This window comes from Nomascus leucogenys, chromosome 22a (assembly GCF_006542625.1).
Source record: "Nomascus leucogenys isolate Asia chromosome 22a, Asia_NLE_v1, whole genome shotgun sequence".
NCBI lineage: Eukaryota > Metazoa > Chordata > Mammalia > Primates > Hylobatidae > Nomascus > Nomascus leucogenys.
In genome coordinates, this window is record NC_044402.1 from 49,564,482 (window position 1) to 49,588,189 (window position 23,708).

The window sequence follows — 23,708 nt, forward strand, 5'->3', positions numbered from 1 at the left end:
GACCAGTTTCTGGTGTTCATCTGTGTTTATGTGCTTTCTGTGAGAATGGGGATGTACCCCTTCCTTCATTGACTACTAAAGTCAAACCAAAAGAGCTACATTTAGGGGGCTAATAAATAGGGTAGTCTATGGCAGTGCAATGTAGAGAAATAGAGACTGTCTGGGGAAATAATCATGATTACAGTGTGGGAAGAAAAGGAAGATTTAGGTTAAGAGACTGATAATCAGTCCTAGTTTATTTTCCTAGTTAGTTTTGCACAAGAAGAGGTCAGCTAAACCCAGGAGTGAAATAGCTTGCACAGTGCACTGAAGAACAGTGTTTTCAGAGCATCCCTTTAAAAACTGAAGACCACAAAACTAAGATGCTCATGTTAAGTTAGAGAGTAATATCAAATGAGGACATATGTAATGGTGGCATTCCTATATGAGGCCAAAATCTGTGTCCAGAGGTCATACCAGGAAGTAAAAAACCAGAAGAGCACCCCAGGAAGAGGCCAGAATCCAGATATTTAAGTAAGACAGGAAGAACACAGAATTGAATTAAGCAAAAACTGGGTTCTAGTGAGAAAAGGTGTTCAAATTGAACTAAACCTCAGAAGTTGGAGGATAGACACAGGATAACCAGGCTTTTACTGGTTTTTGGCACCTTTCTGGGGTAGTTTGATAGGAAATATAGGGAGTTCTCCTAACAGAAACTGACAGGATTCTCTGGCCACTAGCAATTGTGGAAGATTACTGAGGAAGTTAGTACTGGAAATAATGGTCCTGAAATGTTATTTCGTTGCTGCTGGCTGCTCTCTACAGAGAAGACTGAGAAGAGAGTATAGAGCGATAGTATATGAAAGAGGTTAGGGAGGAATGATTTAAGTCTTAAACATTCCACAGTATGTAAGGCTTTTACACTATAAAATGTAAACAGGACCTTGATGTTAGATGTATGATTATCTAATGTGAAATGTACAAAATCTCCCACTAAGAGGCTTTATAAGAAATAGCTTAGCATTTACTTTCAATGACTTTAAAAATGTCCTGATGGGATCTAAGTAACACAATATTTGGTTTGTTTTTTAAGGTAATGTTGAGCCCAGTTTTTTACAGGTACTGTGCTAGTATGTCCTATCTGATTTTGTAATGGCTATTATTTTTCACGTTTTATAGATGGGAAAATTGAGCTGTAGTGAAGTTAACTATCTTGCTAAAGATCACATAGTAAGTGGTAGAACCAGGATTTTAACACACATTTTATTCCAGGGCCCTAGTTCTTAACGCTTAAACAATCATGTCACTGAAAATATTCCTATGGGATATAACATCAGAAAAGATAGCGCTTGCACACCACAACTCTAAAGTTGGTGGCAGGGGATAGGGGGAGACCTAGCACCCTTCTAGAAGGTTAATCCACCAACCTTTCAAAATCTTGGAAGGAGCTGCGACCCGCTAGGCCGGGAGCCAACTGCGCCCTCAAACCCCGCCGCAGCTCCCTGCCCAGAGGGGGCGCGCGAGGCCACCACCGAAAGCCTCCTCCTAGAGGGGCCGGAAGCAGCAGGAGCTGCCGTACGCGCCCATCTTCCGGCCAGGCTGTGTGGCCCAGGTGAGCTATTGTCCTGTGGCGTCCGGGACCGAGTTTGTGGCCCAGGGTTATGTGTGCACTTCACACCTCTAACTTTTCTCAGGGTTCCTATTGATGGTTAGGAACAGGATTTCGGGGATGAAGGCGGCAGCTGCAAGAGGAGGCTGCGACTGCGGACCACAGATTCGTCCCCCTCCACCACACACACCACCAAGACGGGCCCCAGGAGGGCGTGAAGAGAAGACTTCCTTTCCTCTCGTCTCTTCTCACCTCCTGGCGCTGGCTGTATGAATCTGTCTCCCAGAAGCATTAGCAGAGGAGCCCTGTGGGAGAAATGAGGTGTGTAGTCACACTTAAATCTATTTATGCTATCATTGAACCTCTAAACACAATTGGATCATTTTCTAATGATCAGAAGTGTTATCTGTAGATATATTTGTAGTGAGACACATTAGCATGCTTGCTTTGGTGTCTTAATTTTATAATATTTGTAGTCAAGCGTCACATTGTTTCCATTGTTAAACTTAAAAAAAGTTTACTCGCAAATGAGAAATGAAGATTATAACCTAGAATGCACAGAATGGCAAGCTACTAATGCATTCAACGAGGGAAGGGTAAAGGCAAGTTTTTATTAGCAAAAAGAGAGGTTCACATAAGCTGCTTAGAGACCGTGTTCATTGGTTTCAGAGGCTCAAAGCTGGATTTGTCAGTTCATTGGTGGAGATGCCATAATTATGCAAGTGTTCTTTCCAGAAAACCCCATCATCTCAGCCCCAAAACTCCTTGAGCAGATAAGCAACTTCAGCAGAGTCTCAGGATACAAAATCAATGTGCAAAAATCACAAGCATTCCTATACACCGATAATAGAGAGCCAAATCATGAATGAACTCCCATTCGCAATTGCTAAAAGCAGAATAAAATACCTAGGAATACAGCTGACAAGGGATGTGAAGGACCTCTTCAAGGAGAACTGTAAACCACTGCTCAAGAAAATAAGAGAGGACACAAAGAAATGAAAAAAAACATTCCATCCTCATAGATAGAAAGAATCAATATGTGAAAATGGCCATACTGCCCAAAGTGATTTATAGATTCAATGCTACTCCCATCAAACTATCACTGACATTCTTCACAGAATTAGAAAAAACTATTTTAAATTTAATATAGAACCACAAAAGAGACCATATAACCAAGAAAATCCTAAGCAAAAAGAACAAAGCTGGAGGTATCGTGCCTACCTGACTTCAAACTATATACTACAAGGCTACAGTAACCAAAACAACATGGTACTGGTACCAAAACAGACATATAGACCAATGGAACAGAACAGAGACCTCAGAAACAACACCACACATCTACAACCATCTGATCTTCGACAAACCTGACAAAAACAAGCAATGGGGAAAGGATTCCCTATTCAGTAAATGGTGCTGGGAAAACTGGCTAGCCATACGCAGAAAACTGAAACTGGACCCCTTCCTTACACCTTGTACAAAAATTAACTCAAGATGGATTAAAGACTTAAGTGTAAAACCCAAAACCATAAAAACCCTAGAAGAAAACCTAGGCAATACCATTCAGGACATAGGCGTGAGCAAAGACTTCATGATGAAAACTCCAAAAGCAATTGCAACGAAAGCCAAAATTGACAAATGGGATCTAATTAAACTAAAGAGCTTCTGCACCACAAAAGAAACTATCATCAGAGTGAACAGACAACGTACAGAATGAGAGAAAATGTTTGCAATCTACCCATCTGACAAAGGTCTAATATCCAGAATCTACAAGGAAGTTAAACAAATTTACAAGGAAAAAACAACCCCATCAAAAAGTGGGCAAAGGATATGAACAGACATTTCTCATTTATGTGGCCAACAAACATAAGAAAAAAAAGCTCAACATCACTAATCATTAGAGAAATGCAAATCAAAACCACAATGAGATAGCATTTCATACCAGTCAAAATGGTGATTATTAAAAAGTCAAGAAACAACAGATGCTGGCGAGGCTTAGAGAAATAGGAACGCTTTTACACTGTTGGTGGGAATGTAAATTAGTTCAACCATTTTGGAAGAAGTGTGGTGATTCTTCAGATATCTAGAACCAGAAATACTTATTGACCCAACAATCCCATTACTGGGTATATACCCAAAGGAATATAAATCATTCTACTATAAAGACACATGCACACATCTGTTTATTGCAACACTATTTACAATAGCAAAGATATGGAACCAACCCAAATGCCCATCAATGATAGACTGGATAAAGAAAATGTAGCACATAGATACCATGGAATACTATGCAGCCATGAAAAGAAATGAGATCATGTCCTTTATGCAAGGACATGGATGAAGCTGGAAGCCATCATCCTCAGCAAACTAACACAGGAACAGAAAAACAAATACTGCATGTTCTCACTCATAAGTGGGAGTTGAACAATGAGAACACATGGACACAGGGAGGGGAGCATTACACATGGGGGCTTGTCAGGGGATGGGGGCAAGGGGAGGGATAGCATTTGGACAAATAGCTAATGCATGCAGGCCTAAAACCTAGATGACGAGTTGATAGGTGCCACAAACTACCATGACACACATATATCTTTGTTAACAAACCTACATGTTCTGCATTTGTATCCCGGAATTCAAAGTAAAATTTAAAAAAAATGGTTGCTTTAAAGTGAAAGGATTAAAAAGAATAATAAACTGAATGGATACAGGAATTTGGAGAAAGAGAATAGGAAAAATTGTAAAAGGTTATACAAAGTTTGTGGAAATCTTATCTTGCATGGTCAAAGCTGATGAGAATAGATGGATCTGTTTATAAGGTATTATTAAAATTAGGTTTAATATTAACAGTGCACTGATACAAAGTAGAATTTTATTTTCTTGCTTGAACAATATAGTATTAAGAGATATAAGACTAGTGTTCATCTTTTGAATAAACTGTTAAAATTTAAAAAGGAGAGAGAGAGACAGATTCTTGTTTGAAAAACTGAATCTCCTCTCTTTCAAAGAGTAAAGGTTTATGCTTTTTGAAATATTTCAATTATCACTTTGGCTAAATAAATGATTATTATGACGTGATCTTATTTTTGATATCAAAGGTTTTAAGACTTTGATATTTGACATACTTCCCAAAATCAAATTTCAAATTCTAAAATTAAGTATTTTCTATAAGGCATGCCTGATAGTCCAAGAGAGACATACTAGGCTTATTTGGCATGTTAAAATCACACAGAAAGCATTGTCAAATAAGAAATGGCATTTAACTTTTGTTGATTAGAAGATGTGGGAAAAGGCAAAAACAAAAAAAACCCCAAAACTTTCAGTCACATTTGTATAAATGTGTTATTAACATGTGTTCCAAAACTGTATATTCCTAAATTCTGATGTGTGTTGGTATATGTTATCAGTCAAAATTATGATTATGGCCAATTTTGTAGGCCACAGAAATAACCAAATTTTCTTGTTAATTGTGTGTTTAGCCATGGCTACTCTAAGCCTTTTGTCATCCACAGACAATTATTGTCTTACTTTACTTCTCAAAAAGTGATTTACAATTCGGTACAGTCTAAAATTTTATTTTTCTTCAAGGAAATTCATGGAAAGGACACTGCCAAGTACTCTTGAATGCAGGTTTCTGATAACTTTGGAAGTCACACCACTGGACTAGCTAAAAACTTCCAGAACTCTTAAAAAAAAAAAAAAAACTGATGGATTCATGAAGATTACTAACCCAACATCAAGCAGAAGAAGAATTAATAACATGGGCCTAACCTGATAGAGGACTTCAGTGATCTTTCATGACTTTTTGTTTGAAACAATTCTGATCCTTTTATATTTTGTTTTCCAGAGTCAAGAAAAATTTCATGTTTATTTTGAGCCATTTATGGTTACAGTGATTGGGAAAAGTGTACTTTTGTGAGAAAACTGAAACTCCAGGTCGGTGGACAGGAATGAAGTCTGGGGAGATTCCCGCCTGCCGACCCGAGCGGGGAGGACTGACGGACTCAACGCTGCGAAGCTGGCACTCGAACCCTTTCTTTGGGGTGACACAAGTTGTGAAACAAAACCCCATGCCTAAGTGACCCCATTTGGAGACTCCGCAGCGCGCACTGGGAACCCCACACGGTGCGCACCTCTCTGAAGCCGCTGGAAGCTGGGACGCAGGGCCGGACGGGGTTCGCAGACGCACTTCCGCCGGCGGCCAGGCAGGGCGCAGAGGAGCTAGTTAGAGCTGGGCTGCAGCTGCCACCCAGCCCAGGTAGTAGGACTGGCAGGAAGAAAGCAGGACGCCGCCGCCCGAGTCCCCCATCTCAGCCAGGTGCGGGCGGGAGGAGCCCCGTCCTTGCTTAAGCCCCGCGCTGGACGCGCCGTCCGAGACAGTGCACGGCGCAGACTGGTGGGCGTCCCGGCCCTGGCACCGCGGGGTTGCCCTAGCCAACCGGAGCCCAGCTCCCCACGCGGCCCAGACGTTTCCCCAGACGTTGCGAAGTCCGACTCTGGTTCACAGATGCCTACCTGGTCGGTCTATGCGGACCACCCTTTTCTCCAACGTGACCGCCGACTATTGGAAGTTTTTTGTGATCTGTCAGGCCCTGATGGCTTAAGGAACACAGCCAGATCTTCCCGAGTCCGAGGCTCGTTATGGTTGTCCACTGATGATCTGCCATTTCGTTTATGTTACAGAATAAACAGGGAAAGTGTTTGTAGTCTGGTTGGTTAACACTGTATTTTGCCTTATTCTTTCAAAGATCTAAACTAGTAGAAGGCAACCTGTAGAACCCGCTTCCATGTCCTTTATCTTGAATGATTCCTGAAACAGCCTTTCTCCAAACCTGCTCCAGAAGTCCCTAAATTAATCCTTAGAGCCCAGGAAGTGAAGACGTCTTTCAAAGATGCCAATTGGGTAACAGAAGCTAAGCACAGAGAAGGCAGTAGAGGGCCTTATTGCGTGGTCCTAAGTTGTGTGCCAAAAAACAGAAGTGTCCCTGAGCACCAGGTGTGGCCTCCCCTGCCAGCCCCTCGATGACCAGGTCATAACGATAACTGCAATCCTTTACTGAGGTCTTACTAAGTGCTAGGCACTGAGTCTAATGCTTTCCAGGCACTGCATCTAATGCTTTTTGTAATTTTTCTTAAAAAAGAACCCTGTATTATCAGGTCTGTGGTTTAATCACATTGTACCAATACTATTTTTTGGCCTTGCAATTGTGCTATGGTTATATAAGATTTTAATATAATAGGAAGCTGGGTGAAGGATATAGGGACTGCTCTATACCTTTTTGGAAATTTTCTGTAAGTTTAAAGTTAGTTCAAAATAAACAGTTACAAACAAAATTAGAAGTTTGTTTTTAACAGCGGAAGGGGAATAGAAATTTAGAGAGATTAAGCCACTACACATAAGAGAATGTGACAACATTCAAGCCCAGGGCTTTTGGAATCCTCAGCCCATGCCCTTCACCACTGCCCGCCATGTTAATCCTGGGTAACAGATAGGCCTTGCCTAAATCCGTTACCCACACAGCCCCCTACCTATGTTAGCATAATTTTACTATTCAACTGTCTTTGCTAATGTGATACTAGTATTCCACTGTCTTTATCAACATGACTTTACTATTCCAGGACATTATTGCTGTAGGAGATAAAAAATGCAAATAATTATTTTTGTTTCAAGAACTTCCCCTTCAAAAAACCTATTTAAATGAACGTCAAATTCTTTAACTTACAATAATTAGTATCCAGACTTTTTGAAACCCTCACCTCAAAACCTTCATCTTAATGAATGTGTCCATCAATCTTAAATTATTGTATCACCATCCTTGCCCAGTCCTAATTCTGCTTTGAAAGATCAGCATCAAACCTTTCAAATCTTGTAAATATCCTGACTTTGCCTTCCTCCCTCAGAGATGCTACTAGGACTCTGTCAACGTAGTGCTTTTTATCACCCACAAGAATAAACTCCATTTTGCCTTACCAACATTGTTTTGTTGTGATTTTTGGGAAACAAGCATCCAACAATTTTCTCAGGACTGTCAAAACTGCTGTTTCTTGACAATCTTCTTCTATTTGAGAAAAGGTTTGAACTGCTTTACACTTTTATTTTTTGAATTATAGTTTCTGTTACCTTAGGAGTGTGCCTTAACATAACACTCACAGCAGCAATCCTCTTAGCCCATTGGAGCTAGAATGCCCACTGTGTCCCTTCCATGGGCTCCTGAAGAGACAAAGCAGCTATTTGAAGTAAACAACAAATAAAGCCTTGCCATGGAGCAGGGATCCATCCCAAAAAGGAGTAGCCCAAACAAACAGGAGTTATTCGGCCAGCATTTCTGACAGTTCTGATACAAGGAGACTCCTGGGCCCTGTAAGGCCTTGAGCCAGCTCTATATGCTGTGCTGTGAATGGTTAAGGCCTGAGATTCATACCAAGGAGCAGATGTTAGACATGCTGGTGCTTGAGCTGTTCCTGGCCATTCTGCCTGAGGAGCTCCTGGCCTGGATGCATAAGCGTCATCCAAAGAATGGAGAGGAGGCAGTGGCTTTGCTGGAGGTAAGAAAGGGTCCTATACACTTGGGTAGAACAGCCTGGAGAGGGTGTCCAAGCTGGTCCTTTGTGGGATCTCTGAGGATCATGTACACTGTCGCCCCTTCAGATGCCCAAATGAGCCTGCTTGTCCTCAGGTTTCAGCCCAGGCCCATGTGCAGGAAGTGCTTTCTTTTTTTCTTTTTCTCTTTTTTTTTTTTTTTTTTTTTTTTTTTGAGACAGAGTCTCACTTTGTCACCCACGCTGGAGTGCAGTGGTGCGATCTTGGCTCACTGCAACCTCCGCCTCCCGGGTTCAAGCAATTCTCCTGCCTCAGCCTCCCAAGTAGCTGGGACTACAGGCGCATGCCACCATGCCCAGCTGATTTTTTTGTACTTTTAGTAGAGACGGGTTTTCGCCATGTTGGTCAGTATGGTCTCGAACTCCTGACCTGAAATGATCCACCTGCCTCGGCCTCCCAAAGTGCTGGGATTACAGGCATGAGCCACTGCGCCTGGCCAGGAAGTGCTTTCTGAGACATCAGTGCCTCTCAATCCTTCTGTGGAGACTCAGCTTAAAAGTGACTCTCGGGACTCTCAACAGCAAAAGGATTGTGGTTAGTGTTGACACTTGGGTCATATGGCTCCCCTGGAGACCTTAGAATCATCTGGCAAATATATATTTACTTTTTATGTGCTAAGGCACTGTTCAAAGCTCTAGGAATAGTGAACAAAGCAGACATGATCTTTGCTTTCATGGAGACAAACTTGTGACAGAGGTACTAAACACACAAATAAATATACTGTGACAGATTGTATATGGAGAGAGAGTGCAGTCAGGGAAGGCCTCTTTGAGTAAGTAATATGGGAGCCGAATCTTAAAAGTGATGTAGAAATTAGCTAAGTGAATAATAGAGAGGAAAACATTCCAGACCAAAAGAGCATGTGCAAAAACTGGATCGGGAAAGAAATTGGTGGGTTTGAGGAATTGAAAGAAAACCAGTGTGACTGGATCGTGGAGGCAGAGCCCCAGAGAAGAGGTGGTCAGGGGCCTGGACATGAGAGCTTTGTGGCTCCTGTTAAGAAGTCAGAAAATGTCAGCTACTTAGGAGGCTGAGGCAGGAAGATCGCTTGAGTCCAAGTGTCTGATACCAACCTGGGCAACATAGCGAGACTCCAGTCCCCCCACAAATACATCAGTAAATATTTAGCTTTCACGGTGTGTAAAACCTAGCTCTGGTGTCTATGAGGGTCCCTGCCCTAAAGGAGTTGGGTACCAATAAAAAGATTGCCTCATTTGAGGCAGTGAATGATTGCCAAATCAGAGATAACAGTTCTGAGAAGGGAGAAATCTGTCTTTTCAGGCCCTGGTGGTGGTGTTAGTGGAATGATTGGAATTTGAACTGGATCACAAAGAACTGGTAACATTTCACTGGGCAGACAGCATCAGGAACGATGTTCCTCATATTTACCCCTCTTCTAGCTCTCTGTCCCTCTATTATCTTCTTCCATCACATTAAGACTTGTAGTCATTCATCCCTTTTTTCCTCTCAATGTTTCTTTCCTTCCCTGCCCCATCAGACCCATGGTACATTTCAGTTTTTTGTAAATATGGCCAACATTTTTCCACCCCACTGCCACATACTCACATGAACACACACACCTCCACCTTGTTGAACTAGTCATGTAAAATACCACCTCTGACCAAACCTTCTCCATTGTTCTGCCAACCTAATTCATAGCTATTCTTCAAGATTCAACTCAGCTGTCACCTTCTTTAGGAAGCCTTTCTTGATACCCTCCCACATGTTTGAGTTATATGATGCACCTTGTGCATACTTCTGTCATAGCATTAGCATACTATATTACTGCTTCACTTGTCTGAAGTTCTGTATATCCCCCACGACTGATATGTAGAAAATGCTCAGTAAAGGTGAATGATGAAGTCTGAGCAGAGGAATAATGTGGAAAAGTACAAATAATGATAAGAGGATGTGAGTGTGTCAGTTTGGCTGAGACTGAGTAGCCAATAGAGCAATAATGCTAACAAGGTGGTCTGGAACTAAATTGTAGAGAGCCTATTTTTATTGTCTTCTTTTCTTGAGATGGGGGTTGATTTGAGCAGTGGTATGGTTTGGCTCTGTGTTCCCACCCAAATCTCATCTCAAATTGTAATCCCATGTGTCCAGGGAGAAACCTGGTGGGAGATGACTGGATCATGGGGGCAGTTTCCCCCATGCTGTTCTCATGATAGTGAGGGAGTTCTCATGAGATCTGATGGTTTTAAAAAAGTGGCAGTTTTCCCTGTGCACTTTCTCTTTCCTGCCACCTCGTGAAGAAGGTACTTGCTTCTCCTTAACCTTCTACCATGATTGTAAGTTTCCTGAGGCCTTCCCAGGCATGCAGAACTGAGTCAATTAAGCCTCCCTTGTTTATAAATTACCCAGTCTCAGGATCTTTACAGCAGTGTGAAGACGGACTATATATACAAGCAGGACCTAACACGTGCCCTGTAAACTAGATATAAGTTGGATTGCAGAGGGAGGAGAAAAAGGACCACTTTGAAGACTTGCTATAGTTCCAACTCAACATTATGAGGGCCAACAGTAGGGCAGTTTCAGGTGGTGGATGGAGAGGGAGAGAGATGTAGCTAGATCACTTGTCCTAAAGCTCCAGAGGGTACTGGAAAGAGGAGAGAATGGCTCTTTTTGACACCTCTCCTGGCTTCAGTAAGGATCCAGGGTATCAGGGTTGGAATCTTCCTATGTCTGATGGGTGGAAATGATGCTCACTTTCCCAAAGGAAAATGGAAAACATCATTTTTGGAAATAGTGTCATCTAAAAAATATGAGCTATACTTTCTTCATTATGGTCTTGTTATACCTAGGGAGGACTTTTAATGACTATAAGATACGTCTTACCTATAGGGGTATGTTTGTTCATTCATTTTGAAATGCATGTTTTCCAAATTTTCTAGTAAAAGCATTATTAGAAAATAAGGTGTTCCACATGCTAGGGTTTCCCTAAACAACTGAAGCTTGCCATTTGTTGGTCAAACTTTATCATTTATTGGGCATCTTACTGAGATGTATAACATATTCTTGGAGTAGGGTGAACACAAATGATCCTTTTCATGAATATTTAAATTAATAATTAATTTAATTAATAATAAAACTATTGTTCATAATTTAGAAGTTAATATTTATAAATTATGGACATTAGTGCTCACTCTGGCCTGCAAATCACTGCTGCCCTTAGAGGCTCTAGGTAGGTAGGTCTATCAGATTTATCCTAAAATGGTAGCAGACTGCCATATTAATAGATAGCAGGTGTAGAATTTAAATAGTCTGTCTCCAGAGCCCATGGTCTTAACTCCATAGTAGAGATGGAATGTAAAAATGTGAGAGAGGTGAAGAGTTAGGAAAATGAAACTGGAAAGTTAGGCAGGGGCAGTCTCACATCAGAGTGATGTGATTGCACATCTGGATGACTTTAAAAATTTATCAGTGGCTGGGCCTCACCCTCAGAAACCGGATTTTCTTTAGACTAGAGTGGGGCCCAGGCATGGGCTTGCTTTTTTTTCTTAACTCTCCAGGTGTAGCTAGGGTCGAGAATCCCAGTTCTAGGATCATGAAGGGCTTGTCTGCTCAACAGATGAGTTCTTTAACAGTAAATTAAATTTTTTGATAATTTTTATCAATTTCTGAGGTCACCATTCTTGTATACTAACACCTTTCCTCTGGGTTCACTCTTGTTGAAGTCTATCCTTTAAAAATTATTTTAGTGAGGTTCTTTGGGTGGTAGACTGAGCTTTTGCATGTTTGACAGTTCTCTTATTTTGCCCTTCCTTTGAAATCATGACTTAGCTGGGATAAAATTCTAAATTGACTTTTTTTCCCTTAGCCTTTTGAAGATACTATTAATACTTCACTGTCTTCTAGCTTCTATTGTTTGCTGGCAAAAAGCTACTAGCAGTCTAAATGCCTTTTAAAAAAAAAGATTCCATTTTTTCTCTTTAGTAGCTTTTTAAATTTACTCTTAACTTTTATGCTCTGAGTTTCACTAAGTATGTCCAATACATTTTATTTTTGTTCATCTCGCTTGGCCTATAAATGCACTTTTGCTCTGATACCCATGTTTTTCTTCAATCTGGGGAATTCTCAGCTATGAGTTCCTTAAATAAGCATCTTTTTAATTCCTTATATTATCATCTGCTGGAGCTTCCAACATGTACTCATTAGAACCACTTATCAATCATCCATTCTACTTAACTGCTTTTTCATGTTTTATGTCTTTGTCTCTCTATGGTACATCCTAGTGGATTCCTCTTCTACTATCTTCCAATTTATTCTCCCTTTGACTGTCTTCAGCTTATCCATTTCATTGAAGATTTTATTTCAAAAACTATTATTTCTAAAATTTCTATTCCATTTTCATAGCAATTATCTTTGTTCTGCTTGTTTCATAATTTTATGTTTATTTGCCATGGATGGTATGTTATCATTTATCTTCTTTTCCCATATCTTTAATCTATTAATTTTGTCACGCTGTTTGATGAAAGTAATTTCATGTGGATTGAATTCATGTTCCAGTTGGTCATTTTGTAACCATCTTTCTTAGCATTCAATTCATTTGTTTTGAAATTTCTATTTCTAGGCTCATTTTGAGTTCTGGTCTATTTACCTTCTCCTCGTTTACCAATTCTGTTGTACCTATAACTGCACCTCCTCCCCCAGAACCAGGTTTTATACAGTGATATTTTAGAACTCCTGTTCCATGTGATATCACAAATATCATCAATGTAGTCACAGGCTTCCAGATGGCTTCACATGGTTCTTGGTCACAGGGTTCTATCTTGCTCTGTGCATGTTAAGGTACTTGTGTATGTGGGTGCCTGTTTGTCCCACCTAGCCTTTGGCACCACGCAGTATGATGGTGCCAATCCCCCCTCTCGTGGAGCACTTGTAGTTCTCCAGGTTCCCCTGGTGACAAGACTTCAGTCACTGTGTAAGACCAGCAGCCCTGCAGGCCCAGAGCTTCAGCTATAGCCACCATTCTGTATTTTTGCTTCCTTTCTGGTCCACAGAAATGTTTATCTTGTTGGGTTTTTTCTTTTTTTTTTTTTTTTTTTTTTTAGCACAGATGTGTTTACAGATTTTTATCTATTACTTTTTGTAGTTGGAGGTGAAGTATGAACTCACTGTGCCATCTTGACTGGAAATACACCATTTTCCTCAACCTCTTTTATTCAGTTACAAATTGAGTTTCTATGTTGTGCTTCTTTTTTATAATAATCCATATATTCTCTTCTGATGCTAATATGGATTTTAGTTATACCTATAGTAGTCTTTTGGATGCCATCTATGATAGCCACTTTTTTATCTGCTAATGGTTCTAAAAGACTATGTTCTTTTATAAATGTGTATCTGTGCAATTTGCTTTCAGATTCTGCAAACAGATATATTTCAGGTAGCTCTATGGTTTGAACCTGTCCCCCAGAGTTCACATGCTGGACATTCAATCCCCAGTGCAACAGTGTTGAGAGGTGGGATATTTAAGAGGTGACTAGGTTATGAGGGCTCTGCCCTCATGAAAAGATTAATGTCTTTATTGTGGGAGTGGGTTAGTTATCATGGGAGTAGGTTCCTAATAAAAGGACGAGTTTGGTGCGTTTTTTCCCCCGGCCCCTTTCCCCTTTTCTTTCTCTCTCTTCCCCTCTACCTTCTGCCATAGGATGATATTGCAGGAAGGCCCTCACCAGATGTCAGGAACTTGGTCTTGGACCTTCAAGATTCCAGAAGTCAGGAAATAAATTTCTGTTCTTTATAAATTACCTTGTCTATGTATACTGTTATAGCAGCACAAAATGGACTAAGACAGGTAGCTGTAACATAAAGTTTTAAAGCACCCAAAGACTTTAAGATAACCTTAAATAACTACTAACAGTGAGGGGTTTTTAAGCAGTGTGGCAAGCTGGTATGGTGAGATTATTGCAGGCTCTGATGTAAAACAAAGCCCCAAGAGAAGGCTGATCTCACTCTTGGCAATGTGCTTTCTCAGTTCTGCCTCATCCCTGTGTTCCTGCCCTTCACAGAAGTTCCAAGACCCAGATGAGAGTCATTTTTCTCAGACAGGTTGCCTAATGAACTTTATTCCTCATCCACATTCTCAAACATTTGAATTCACTGTCTCACCATGGCTCCTTCTCTTCTTTGTCCGAGTCTCTTTAGTCAACACATTTTAGCACAATGAATCCCACTGCCTCTGCCTAGAGTTAGCTGTGACTTGTCCGTGTCCTAGTGCTTCAACTGTCTTCATGATTTGTCTTTTTTTTTTCCATTTAATGTTCCTTATCCACTCAAAACACTGCTTTTCTCTGTGTTCTTCCTATGTAGTTACAAATTCTCCCGTTTACTCTGGGTCCTAAAAATGGGATTAAGTTCAGGCAAATATGCCTTGGGTATGAAAATCTCATGTTTTCAAAAACTATAGATTACTGAGGATATGGCCACATCTCCTGCCCTGGAGAAATGAGGGTATTGAGACCCTGCTCAGAGGAACCTCTCCAGGAAAGATAGGCAGAGGAATTATAGGAACATGGATCCCCTGGGTAAAGACAGATGCAAGTTGAGGTCTTTAGGGACCAAAGCAATTTCTGTTCTATCCCCATGATAACATCTTGTTTTGTCTAAGGTGTCTAATCTCTTTGTTCTGCACATGGGAAATGGGATACTTCCCTGTGCTCTGATTCCCTGATTTTTTCGGTATTCCCAGAGGCCTTCAGGGCAACCTGCACAGCACTATTTCATGGCACTCATGGGATACCTGCCACTGTTGACTTCCTTTCTCTCTTTTTATTTTTCTCTACTCAACTTTGGGCCTTTTCTGGTGAACATATTCTTATCTTAGATCTCTTCTGTTGTTTACTGTGCTTGCTCATTGGATCATGATTATCATTCCTCCCTATTTTTCTCCATTCTTTTCTTCAATCATGCCTTCGAAGTTCAGTCCATCCTCTCTTCCATTGCCATCCTCCAATTTCCTCCTCAAATGTTTTAAAACCATTTTGTTGGTATGTTGGAGCCATCTACTTCTAGTATATGTGTTTTAGTTCCTGTATACCCCAGTGACATTTGAATGCTCTACTTTTTATTTCAGATTATGTTATCAGAATCAATAAAATAGAACTGATTCAAGGGCAGGAACTTACTGTAGATATGGAATCCCAAGAAAAGTTTCCTGGCAAAATCAGTGAAAGGCTTCTGAATGAGGAGAAACCCAAGAACATGAAGGATGGACAGAAATATATCAGAGAGCCAAGTGCAGTGGCTCACGCTTGTAATCCCACCACTCCAGGCAGAGATGGGCAGATCACCTGAGGTCAGGAGTTTGAGACCAGCCTAGCCAACATGGTGAAACCCCATCTCTACTAAAAATACAAAAATTAGCCAGGTGTGGTGGTGCAAGCCTGCAATCCTAGCTACTTGGGAGGCTGAGAGGAGAATCACTTGAACCTGGGAGCCTCAGGTTGCACTGAGCCAAGATCACGTCACTGCACTCCAGCCTGGACGACAGAGCGAGACTCCGTCTTAAACAAACAAACAAACAAAAAACAAAGAAATATATCAGAGAAACACAATCAACTGAGAGAAAATATGAGTGTGATGAATGTGGGAAAACATTCACTCAAAACTCAAGCCTCATTAGACATAAAATAATCTGTACTGGTAAGACACCCTGTTCATGTAATGTATGTAGCAAAACTTTTACTCAGAGCTCACAACTTACTGACCTTCAGGGAATACATAGCCAAATAAAACCCTATCAGTGTGATGAGTGTGAAAAAGTCTTTTATTATAGTTCATATCTTATTCAGCATTGAAGGACCCACACAGGAGAAACCTTTCCAATGTAGTGAGTGTGGGAAAGTCATCACAGCTCAGATGTTGTTTGACACCAGAGAACTCACACGGAAGAGAAACCATACCAGCGTAATGATTGTGGGAAATCTTCTCTGAGTTCATATCTGAGACAACATCAGAGTTCATACTGAAGAGAAGCCATAGCAGTGTAGTGAGTGAGGGAAAAGCTTTAGCTAGTGCTTGGGCCTCTTCTGTCACCAGAAATTCCACAGTGGAGAGAAACCGTATGAATGTGAAAAGCATGGAAAGGCCTTCAGATACAGTTCAGCTCTTGTTGGACACCAGCGAATCCATGGTGGAGAGAAGCCCTATGAGTGTGATGTGTGTGGGAAAGCTTTCAGTAACAGCTCACATCTTTTGGGACACCGAAGAACCCACACTGGAAAAAAGCCCTGCAGATGTGATGCATATGGAAACGCTTTCAGGCGGAGCTCACACCTCATTTTACATGAGCAAATCCACACTGGAAAGAAGCCCCAGTGATGTCAAGCGTGGTGCAACATTGTTCATCTATGCTCATTCCTGTGGAACATCAAAAAAGCACAACTAGAAAAAGATGACATGAATACAGTGATGTAGGGAACTCTGCAATCACTACTGCAATTTCAGCAGTCATTTAAAAATACAGTCAGGCATGGTGGCTCATGCCTGTAATCCCAGCAGTTTTGGAGGTGAAGGTGGGGGATCCCTTGAGACCAGGAGTTCAAGACCAGCCTGGGCAACATAGAAAAATTACATATAACAAAAAATTACATACAACATACAAAAAATTTAAAAATTAGCTGGACATAGTGGTGCATGCCTATAGTTCCAGCTACTCAGGAGTCTAAGGCAGGAGAATTGCTTGAGCTTAGGAGTTCAAGGCCACAATGAGCTATAATTACACCACCACACTCCAGCATGAACAATAGAGTAAGACTCTGTCCCAGAAAAAAGGAAAGAAAATACATGTGAAGGCTGAAATGGGCAAGCACCTGCAGGCTTGCTAAACAAGGCTTTCTCATTCTCTGCCATTAGGCACATCACCTGATAAACTGGGACTCCGCAGGGGCTTATTCCATACTCTCAAACTTTTCTCTAAAGCAAGTGGCTCAGGAAATCTAAACATTCTATTAGATATATATTGGCGGTTTTAGCAATTACTACTGTTCTCTTTCCCCTTCCCTTTTTCTCCTCTTCTATTTGCTTTCTTTGAAGTTGGAGTAATAAACTTCTCTAAAGTGTGAAATTAGAATTAACATCTGATCTACATAAAAAAGCCTTGTATTTTTTTAACTTGATAAAATACTATAGCTTTTTACTTACTTACCCTAAAAGCACTGTGAAATACAAAAGCCATTTTGTAATATTAGAATGAATTTTTATTTACACAGGTAGGATGGTTCAGTGAAGGTAAAACAAGATTCATCACGCAAATTCCCAGTAACCTTTCACATCTTAAAGATGGCAAACAGTCCGAATGGACTGTATTTGGCCTGCACAGGCATTTCCCCCCCAATGCAGTATTTTTAAAAATATTTAAAACTATTGCCATTATTTAAGAATCTGGAAATTTCATATAAAATCTAACTTTTTAGATACTCTTACAAAAATGCATGACGTGACTACACTAGACACCACATTCCCACATGGCAACAGTTGATGAGCTGATTCATTCTACTCTCATCTAGAACATAAAGTACTAAAAATAATGCATTGGAGGGGGCGGAAATTCCTGTGCAGGCCAAATACAGCCCATTTGGCCTGTTTGCCATCTTTAAGATGTGAAAGGTTACTGGGAATTTGGGTGATGAATCTTGTTTTACCCTCACTAAACCATCCTACCTGTGTAAATAATAATTCATTCTAATAATTCATTCAAATTCATTCTACTCTCCAGTTGGACATGGTCCTCACTGCCACACAGCTTCTGTTGCCTTATACTGCCCCCTTCATTCACCCATTTAAACTGTGTGCCCTAAGGATTTCTTAGTGAGGCTTCAAGGACTCTAGATGCTTTACCACCCAAACAGCTTCACTTTCATTAGTTTTATATATTGGCCTTCCAATTAAATTTTTCTATGAAGAACAGGTTTTCTGCTAACAAATCTGAAGATTTAGATTAAAAATTTTAAATATATTCTCTGATCACCTGAAGTTAGAGGAAAGCCACTTCGAAATTTTATTTGGATAGAATTTGTAGGTAATCTACTGAAAGTCAACTATAATAGCTTCTAGCAGACTCCATAGAGACTACTTCTTTGGGTAAGATACAAAACACATGAAGTGGGTCAACATTAAGTGTAATAGTGAAAAAACACTGGGCCAACAGCAGGTATTAAACTGAGGAGAGAATCGTTTACATTTGAAGCATTTAGTAATAGGAGCAGTTGTGGGAAAATGGTAGGATGGGGCCAAAATGGGAAAGTAGAGAGGTAGGGGGAAGAAAACAGCTAAGAATAACGGAAGGATGGGAATAAACTCTGTAAGCAAAGGAAAGTGAAGAGAAATTGGGGGGAAAGGGAAAAAGTGGTTAAAAAGGACAAGGACATGACAAAAACAAACTGCAAAGACGAAATGGAAGCCAAACTAGTGAAAGCATAGTAAGGGAGAAAGCAGCAAACTTTAGAGAAATGTGAGATGGAAGCTAAAGGTCTCTGGAGGTTGGAGTACTTTATGTTCTTTTTATCACTGTCTTCAGAGTAATAATCAACCTTTTATTTATTTCCATGCCATATAGGCCAAATGCCTTATATGAAGGATCTTAACCCAAATCTAAGTTTACTACTGTTCCTTGAGGGCCACTCAGGATCCTTATCCTGTGTTAGTCTCTGAGTATTGACACAAGATACCTCTCTTCTCTACCACTCTAGGCCCCAATTTGTTGAATCCTGCTCAGCCTAGATGTCACTTCAGCAAAAAGATTCTCCTGAGGAGCAAAAATATATGCCTGGCTTCTCCAAGAGGCATCCAGAGTGCTCCTTTGTGGGAAGAAGTTTGTCTATTCCCCCTCTCCACCTTGCAATAGTATTACCCATTCTATGCAATAACTTACCCATTCTAAGTTAAATAAATGATACACGCAAAAGGAAAAGCCCTTATAAACTATAGCAATAGCTGCCATTTGTTGAGCACTTACTGTGGTTCAGACATTGTACCAAGTACCTTATATATTTAATGTAAACTTTCCAATTCTTCTTTTAAGTTCTATATATTTTCTTAATGTATAGATATAAATTATTCTTATGAAAAGTTTATAATAAAATGACAAGTTTTTATTACATTAAAATGTCAAGTAGCGGGCTGGGTGTGGTCTCTCACATCTGTAATCCCAGCACTTTGGGAGGCCGAGGCAGGTGGATCACGACGTCAAGAGACTGATACCACCCTGGCCAACATGGTGAAACCCTGTCTGTACTAAAAATTCAAAAATTAGCTGGGCATGGTGGCATGCGCCTGTAGTCCCAGCTACTCAGGAGGCTGAAGCAGGAGAATCGCTTGAGCCTGGGAGGAAGAGGCTACAGAGAGCTGAGATAGCGCCACTGCACTCCAGCCTGGTGAAAGAGTGAGACTGCGTCTCAAAAAAAAAAAAAAAAAAGTCAAGTAGCTTTGCTGTGCTTGTGTTCTTTTCATCACTGAATATATTACATAATATAATCACTGAATATATATTACATAATATAATCATAATAAAATATTTAAAACATTAAAAATTGAAAGGAAATGACAACAAACTCAACTGTATTTAGGTGATGAAAATAGAGTGATTTCCCCCTTTTTCTTCCAATTTCTGTATATTCCAAATGGAAAAGTTAGAAAGAATTCATCATATACATGTAAATGCTTTTGAAAAATTAAAATGCTACAGAATTATCTGAATCTAGAGATTACTCTTTCATAACTTTTTCAATTATTGTCTTTAGGGTAGGGTTGGTTTATTTAGATTTTTCTACTTCTTAAATGAATTTTGGAACTAACATTTTTTCCCAGAAAATCACTAATTTCACTGAGATTTTCAAAAATGTTAGCAGGCTACTTTCCTCTTCATCTGCTATTTGTGATTTATAATGTTTAAATGTTTTCTCTCAATTGGATTTACCATAGACCTGTTGCTTTTAGGGGCTTGTTAACAAAGATTTTTTGTATTTATTTATTAATGTCACTATTTTTCTATTTTCTAATCCATTTTATTCTGCTTTTACTTTTTTTTTTTCTAACCTTTTCCTTGGGGGCAGAGGACGCTTTCTTCTTTTTGTAATTCCTTGAGTTGGATGTTTAGTTCATTTATTTTCTTTCTTTTTTCTATAATGAAAGCAAGTGAGAATATACATCTACCAAGTACTGTTATTTTTTTAAATAGTCCACTGTGATGATTTGTGTGAGGCAGGGGTGAGAAGGTTGGGGGCTTTCTGTTTTGTAGTTTTGGAAGATACAGGGGGAGGAGAGGAAGGTCCTGCTTGTCATATACCAGACTGTGTACTTAGGCCTTAATGAAGAGGTCAGAGAGAATTTATCCTAGTACAGGAAGAATACACCTAAGCTGAGGATAGAGCCAGGATTTTAACAAGATGTGCAACAGTGATTGGGAGCCTCCTTTTGTCTGGTGTTCAGCCACTCACATTACCACAGCAGGTGCTCCAAGGTGCTAGCCAGTTGATTCTCTGAAGTTGGATGATGAGCCAGGGGCACACTTGAAGAATATTCTGGGCTATTTAGGAAGTTCAGGAAGGATGACCTGTGGCAGGCGTCATCCAGAAAGCAGGCTGGGCTTGTGCTTAAAAACCTGATGAGATAATTTAATTCAGCAAGATATTAAATAAAGAGGGCAAAACATACTGATAATACACTGTGCACTAAAGGGGAAGCAGGAAATTACTAAGCATTGTCTGGATTTTTTATCTGTTCAGTTGCCTGTGAGGGACATGTTATATCACAGTCAAGAGAAAAAGGGGCTTTGTCTTTTGATCATGTACTTCTAATGGAAAGAAATGCAGAGGTTATCCTTTTTCTAAAATTTTCTTCCCAGAGTGGAGAGTGTTCTAAAGCATTTTTGAAAATTATATCTACACTTTCTAAATGTTCCACACAAATTTATTTGCTCACTTATATTTGACCTTAAAAAGCACGGGGAAGTTGAATCTGATTTTCATCTTAAAGGAATTATACCCTTTTACAAGGCATAATTCCTTTAAGATGAAAGGTATATATCTACAAAAGGTATGTATCTACGGAAGGATATACATTTCACATAAAAATTTGTCAAACTAGATGCTGGGGACATTTATTCTTTCTAATAAATTTATGTGAATGCATTACTTATCTTGGACTTGTCAGGCAAAGAATTTCAGAGGAGGAAAATAGATATTGTTGAAATTCTCCAAACAGGAAAACTTTTTTGTAGGTTGTGGAGAATAAATAGGGTTTTAAGAACAATTATCTTTTCCTATTTATACCAGTAGCAAATCTTCATAAGAAATTGAAATGTTCCAGAAATATATAATGTATAAAATGCAGGTTCTCCTTAAGTTTACCCCCAACTGATACTCACAGTGAATTTTTTTTTTTTTTTTTTTTTTTTTTAAGACAGAGTCTCACTCTGTCGCCAGGCTGGAGTGCGGTGGCATGATCTCAGCTCACTGCAGCTTCTACCTCCTGGGTTCAAGTGATTCTCCTGCCTCAGTCTCCTAAGTAGCTGGGACTAACAGGCACATGCCACCATGCCCAGCTAATTTTTGTATTTTTAGTAGAGATGGGCTGTCACCATGTTGGCCAGGATGGTCTCGATCTCTTGACCTTGTGATCCACCTGCCTCGGGCTCCCAAAGTGCTAGGATTACAGGTGTGAGCCACCGTGCCTGGCCAACATTTTTAAAATAATAATTTTCACAAAAACAATCATACCATATCTTCTGTAACTTTTTATTTTACTCAATATACCTTTAGCATCTCTTAGTTTCTAAAAACTGGGTGGTATTTTAATGAATAGACATATAGAAATTTAAATTCCAAATGTTAGGCATTTGAGTTTCCAAACTTAAATAAACAGTGCTTCTTTGTACATATGTTCAAACATTTATGTAAGCATTTCTATACGGATAATTCCAAGAAGCTAAGTTGTTGAATCAAGGGGTATGGACAACTTCTTACCTTCTAAGTAAGTCTTACCTTCTAAAAATGTGCAACTGAGTATGCCTGTATATCCATACACCTCCTAACACTGAATATTATAAATCATTTCTTGTTTTGTTTAAATTCTTATTAGTGAACCTTTTCATATTCATTATTCTTAATTTTGTGTTCTATAAATGCCATGTGAGTCTGTGTGAAGAGAGTCCACCAACAGGCTTTGTGTGAGCAACAAGGCTGTTTATTTCACTTGGGTGCAAGTGGGCTGAGTCCAAAAAGAGAGTCAGCAAAGGGAGATAGGGGTGGGGCAGTTTTATAGGATTTGGGTAAGTAGTGGAAAATTACAGTTAAAGGTGGTTATCTCTTGCAGGCAGGGGCAGGGGTCACAAGGTGCAGGGTGGGGAGATCATGAGACTCATTGTCAGGGGCAGGGGGAATGTCACAAGGTCGATTGATTAGTTGGGGTGGGGCAGGAACAAATCTCAATGGTGGAATGTCATCTTTTGTGGTTCTTCAGTTGCTCCAGGTCATCTGGATGTATACGTGGCAGTCACAGGGGCTATGATGGCTTAGTATCATATTGTCAGAGGCCTGACAATAAATGCGTGCAGGTTAAGTACTTTGTCTATTTTTCTATTGGCTTGTTCATATTTTTATTTTTTGGTAAGATAAAAGGTCTTTGTATATTAGGAAAATCAGCTGTGTCTTTTAGATGTGTGGCATATTTTACTTTTAGTTTATATTTTATTTTTACTTTTTTCATTCAAATATTTTAATTTTACAAGGCCAGTTTCATTTATCTTTTCCTCCATGGCCTTTTCAGTTTTATGTCTTTAGGGGTTTGTGTTATTCTTAAAAAGGCCCTTCCCACTCCAGCTTTCCAACCTGTCTCCCTGCTTCTGCCCTTGCCCAACCCCTTCACATTCAAGTCTACTGTTAACATAGCAGCCAAAATAATAATTTCAATACCCAAGTTTAATCATGTTACTTCTCTACTCAGAAATCTCAAATGAGCCATGCTGGGTAGCTCACACCTGTAGTTCCAGCTACTCAGGAGGCTGAGGCGAGAGGATCACTCGAGCCCAGGAGTTTCAGGCTGCAGTGAGCTACGATCACACCATTCACTGCACTCCAGTCTGGGTGACAGAGTGAGACTCATCTCCTAAAACAAAGGAAAAGGAAAGAAAAGAGAAAAGAAAATAAACTTTGAGTAGCTTATCATTTTATCATTTTAGAGTAAAAATACCCTTGCACTCACCCAAGGCTCTCACTATCTCTCCACCCAATGTTCTTTTGCTCACTCAGCTCCAGAAAAACAAGCATCCTTCCTTTGCCCAAAATACTTAAAACACTCTCCACTCCAGGCTTTTGCATTTGTTATCTCTCTCCCTGAAACATCTTTATCCCTGATGGCCCATTCCCTCAGCTCCCTCAATCTTTGCTCAAATGTCAATTTCCTAGTCAGGTCCTCCATGAATATCCTATTTAAAATGCATCACTTCGTTCTCACCCCAAATTCCCTATTTCCTTTATTTTCTCCTTAGAACTGATATCCACCATCTATACACTATATATATATTTT

At 39.9% G+C, this 23,708-nt stretch overlaps 1 protein-coding gene across 2 annotated transcripts in view; it reads right to left on the bottom strand.

The window, feature by feature from the left end:
* Positions 1-978: 978 nt before the first annotated feature.
* The window catches only part of LOC105739042, a 39,188-nt gene continuing 16,458 nt past the window's right edge, over positions 979-23,708 (bottom strand). For both annotated transcript variants that reach the window (XM_030802776.1, XM_030802775.1), the window contains exon 3: positions 979-1,893. In XM_030802776.1, the coding sequence (XP_030658636.1) occupies positions 1,689-1,893 (205 nt within the window). In that variant the 3' untranslated portion in view covers positions 979-1,688. The remainder of the gene's footprint in view (positions 1,894-23,708) is intronic.